We start from the raw sequence: 4806 nt of genomic DNA on the forward strand, positions 1-4806 counted from the left end.
ACTTCTTGCACTGTTGTGCATACCTCGTGCAGTCTTCCCTTACGATTGACCAAAAATATCCCGCACGAATGGCCTTTGATGCTAGAGATCGTCCACCGATGTGACTCCCACATATCCCTTAGTGGAGCTCCACCATTATTCATGCGCATTGGTAAATGTTTGAGGTGTCTTTAGGGTTTCCTATATGACCGTCCTCTGCCTGCCCCCTTTGCCCGAACTGGCGAGCTTAGCCAGCAAGTCAACTCGGGCATTTTGCTCTCTTGGGACATGCACCAGTTTGACCGCGAATGAGCCCTCCAAAATCTGGATATACCCTAGGTATGCGGCCATCTGAGGGTCCTTAGCCTGGTACTCTCCAATCACCTGACCTGTGACTAATAGGGAGTCACTCTTTGCCAACAGACTCTCCGCTCCCATCTCCTTCGCCAACAACATGCCAACAATGAGGGCCTCGTACTCCGCCTGATTGTTGTTGACCTTGAAGGCGAACCGTAGGGCCTGCTCAATCAAAAGCCCGTTCGGTCCCTCCAAGATGACACCTGCCCCACTGCCTTGCTAGTTAGAGGAACCATAGCACCCACCGAAAGTTGGCTTCCTCTTGGTGTGCATCTGCCGAGGAGGGCTCTACCACGAAATTTGTGTAAACTTGGCCTTTGATAGGACCTCGGCGCTCGTATTGGACATTGAACTCTGATAGTTCCACTGCCCATCGTACCATTCTTCCTGGCACGTCTGGTTTCTGTAGGACCTTACGGATAGGCAGATCTGTCATCACCACCACTGTAAAACTCTAGAAATAATGGCGAAGTCTCCTTGTTGAGAATACCACTGCTAGAGCCGCCTTTTCCAGGGCCTGGTATCTTATCTCAGGCCCTTGCAATACTTTGCTTACAAAGTATATGGGTTTCTGCACTTGGTCCTGCTCCTGGACGAGGACTAAACTGATCGCCCGCTCCGTCACAGCGAAGTACAGGCGAAGTGGAGTACCCAGTTGTGGCTTGCACAACACTAGAGGACAGGCCAGATACTCTTTCAACTTGAGGAACGCCTCTTCGCATTCCCTGGTCCAGATGAACCTGTTGTTCCTCCTCAGACACTGGAAGTAAGGGTGACCCTTATCTCCTTCAGCTGATACAAATCTGGACAGAGCGGTCATCCGCCCTGTTAACTACTGCACCTCCTTCATTGAGATTGGGCTTCTCATTGCAAGGATTACAGTGCATTTCTCGGGGTTTGCCTTTATCCCACGCTCGATGAGAAGGAACCCAAGAACTTACCTGCTTCCACCCCGAACACGCACTTCTCGGGATTCAGCTTCAGTTTGTACTTGGCTATTGTAGTAAATAGTTCTTCCAAGTCAACCACATGCTGATCTTTCACCTGTGAGGTCACCACCATGTCGTCCACGTAGACCTGCACGTTTCGCCCTATCATGGGCGCTAACACTCTGTCCATCAGCCTCTGGTAGGTGGCGCCTGCGTTCTTGAGTCCGAAGGGCATCACTGTGTAATAGTAACAAGACAACTCTGTCATGAATGCTGTCTTGCACTCGTACCTAGGGTGCATCTTGATCTGGTTGTACCCAGAGAAAGCATCCAGGAAGCTGAGTATCTTGCAGCCCGAGGCACTGTCTACCAAGGCGTCGATGCTTGGTAGGGGGTAGAAGTCCTTTGCGCATGCTTTGTGAAGGTCGGTGAAGTCAATACACATTTTCCACTTCCCGTTGGCCTTCTTCACTAAGACCACGTTGGCCAACCACTTGGGATACCAGATCTCCCTTATGTGGCCAGCGTTCAGTAGCTTCTTTGTTTCTTCTTTAATGACTTGTTGTCTTTCTTCATTGAACTTCCTTCTTCTCTGGCGGATAGGCCTGACCTTGAGATCCATGGTGAGGCGGTGGCACAGGAAGTCTGGGTCTATGCCTGGCATGTTCGAGGCAGACCATGCGAAGGCATCCAAATGTCGTGCTATGACCTCAACGATCTGGTCCTGTGCCGCTTGGCCTAGCAACTTGCCAAGCTTGAACGTCCTATCTCCAATTTCCTTCTCCATGACCTCCCCGTCTGGTTCGAATCGCTTCTCCCGGGCGATCTCCGCTCGGGCTATCTCCGCTCGGGCTATCTCGGATGGGGCGACCCCTTCCTCGCTTGGCGCCCTGGTGGTAACCATGAACACCCCCTCTTCATCTTGAGATTGTTCTCGTAACATCTCTTAGCCTCCTTCTGATTTGACTTGATGGTAATCACCTTTCCCCCCAAGTCAGGCAACTTCATCTTCATGTGCCTCGTCGACGATACTGTCCTCAGCCTGTTCAGCGTAGGTCTACCTAGCAATATGTTATATGCAGAGGGGGCATTGACGACGAGGTACCCAATGTTCTCCGTACGGGACGTGACACCGTCTGTGAAGGTGGTCCTCAACTCTAGGTGTCCACACACCTCCACCTGATCTCCCGCGAAGCCGTACAAACAACCAGTATAAGGCCTTAGTAGGTCAAGGGACAATTGCAGCTTGTTGAAAGTCGTCCAGAACATCACGTTTGTCGAGCTTCCTTGATCCACAAGTACATGGTGTACCTTCCTCCCTGCGGTTACTACTGAGATCACCATCGGGTCGTTGTCGTGTGGGACGAAATCTTGGAGGTCGGCCTTGATGAAGACAAGGTCGTCGTCAAGGGCGTCATCTGCCTCTTGCGCTTCTACCGACATCACTGCTCGTGCATACTTCTTCCGCTGAGAAGCGGTGCACCCTCATCCTTAAAAAATATCTCGAAATGGTGTGGACTTCACCATGCACGGGGATTTCATGCCCCTGGTCACCCCCTGTCACTGCCATGTCCTCGACATCCTGTGCTTCCTGCAAGTAATCCCTCAGGAAGCCGTTCTTCACCAACTCGTCCAACTGGTGTCCCAATGCCAAACAGTTGCGTATGGGGTGGCCAAATGCTTGATGGAACTCACACCAGGAGTTCTTGTTGGGCCCCAACTTCTTGTTGGTCTTTGCGGGTATCTTCAGTCTCTCTGCTATGTTGGGGATAGTGATGAGGTCCTTCAATTTTACCACGAAGTCGTGCCTTTGTGGCAAATTTTCCCTTGTACGCCCCCTGGTTTGGGGCTTCCTGGGTTGGTAGGGCTGCTGCTTAACTGGGGTCTTCTTCTCTGTCGTTGCCTCATGTATCCTTAAGGGTTGAGGCCGACCTGGTGCACGTGGGCGCGTGAGGACAACACACGTGCGCTTCTCGTTGACTTCTCCCTTTGCAGCAATGTGAGCCACTGCCCGACACCTTATTTCGCTGAAAGTTTTGGGGCGGTTTCTGATGAGTGATTCGCTGAAAGACCCTGGCACAATGCCTTTCTGAACGCGAGCACCATCATCGTTTCGTCCTTGGTGTTTAGCTTCACACCTTGTGTTCCAAAAGGGTTAAGGTACTCTCTCAGGGACTCTCCCTGATATTGTCTTACGTCAAAGAGTTCGTAAGAGATAGGTGGGGGAGCTCGATTTGCGATGTACTGCTCCCTGAACAACTTGGGCAGTTGCGTGAACAACGTTATGTGGCCATCAGGGAGGCTGATGAACCACTCCATCACCGTACCCACCGAAGTGCTCATGAACAACTTGCATCGCACCGCATCAGTACCCCCAACCAACATCATCTGCGTATGGAAGGCCGTGAGGTGAGCCTCTGGGTCCTCTACACCCGTGAAGGTGGGTTTAGGGCCCACGAATGTGGCTGGTATCACGAAGTCCATGATCACCTGTGAAAATGGCATTGGGAATTCTCTGGATGGCGTTGTGACTTCTTGATCTTCCACCTCACGTTCCCCCCCATTGATTCCACAACCCTCTACGCAATTCCTCGTTGGCTATTTGCAGTTCTTCATTCCTTGCCAGCGAAGCAACAAGATCAATCTGGATGCGCTCTTGATCTACTCTTGATGCAACCACCGTTTCTTGGAAAGCCTGCATAGTTTCCATGATTTGTTGCAGGGTGAGGCTTTCGCCTCCATTCGGTGCAACGGATGGGACAACGTTTTAGATCGTGCCCCACGGTGGGCGCCAAATGTTCCTGCCGAGTGGCTATGCCTTCGTTCGTGCCTTCGTTCGTGCCTTTCTCTCGATCAAACACCTGAAATCACAAAGACAAAGGGCGCCCCAGAGGCCGTTTGCACTCTGACGCTCAAGTCAATCTCAGGGCCAGGAAACACCAAAATTGTTAAGCGTAAAAGCTCTGTGTGTGAACTGACGCAAATGAATAACGTACCTTGTTAGGTTTATTACTACCCTTTATATAGTCCAGGGTTTCCACTGTTTCCACTACCCAAAATAGGCTTTCTGAGGGTGGGCCTTGGCGCCACTATTGCCCACTCTTAGAGCAACCTAGCACGTAAGGCTCCCTAACTGGAGTGCAACCTTTGACGGGATGACCACCTGGGTGCCAACTCGTGCACCTGATCTCTGGGGTCACCCGTCTTGGGAGCGTCCTAGCCGTTCACGTGCCATGCATGCAACTCACCCTTGGAATGTGACGCTCTCAGGTCGTATCTTTTCCAGTGGCTATTTACTTGTGTTGCGCTTGAATGCGTCATCCACACCACACGCATGGGCCCTCGTGACCTAGGCTTCTCCCTAACTAATAACTGGTGAGTGGTCTGGGATCCACCTCCCGTGGCCCAGCTCTGCTATTTGACTTGCCGAGGTCCGAGGTCCGAGGTCAGCATATCCTGATGACCGATGTCTGACCACTCCTCGATCCCTTGGGCGTACTGTCTGTGGAATGCTGACCCCTGCTGCTCATGGGACCCAACT

The 4806-nt window shown here is 51.9% G+C and overlaps 1 protein-coding gene across 1 annotated transcript; it reads right to left on the reverse strand.

Annotated features, from left to right (window-relative positions):
• Positions 1 to 2679: 2679 nt before the first annotated feature.
• LOC150025835 (uncharacterized) lies at positions 2680 to 3770 on the reverse strand. The gene is made up of 2 exons (XM_090304765.1): positions 3511 to 3770; positions 2680 to 3403 (listed from the first exon to the last, which is right to left on the reverse strand). Exons 1-2 carry the CDS (start codon positions 3768 to 3770, stop codon positions 2680 to 2682), a joined length of 984 nt encoding a protein of 327 aa, XP_090160891.1.
• Positions 3771 to 4806: the final 1036 nt, after the last annotated feature.

Source organism: Phaseolus vulgaris, chromosome 7 (genome assembly GCF_051622355.1).
Source record: "Phaseolus vulgaris cultivar YP4 chromosome 7, ASM5162235v1, whole genome shotgun sequence".
Taxonomy (NCBI): Eukaryota; Viridiplantae; Streptophyta; class Magnoliopsida; order Fabales; family Fabaceae; genus Phaseolus; species Phaseolus vulgaris.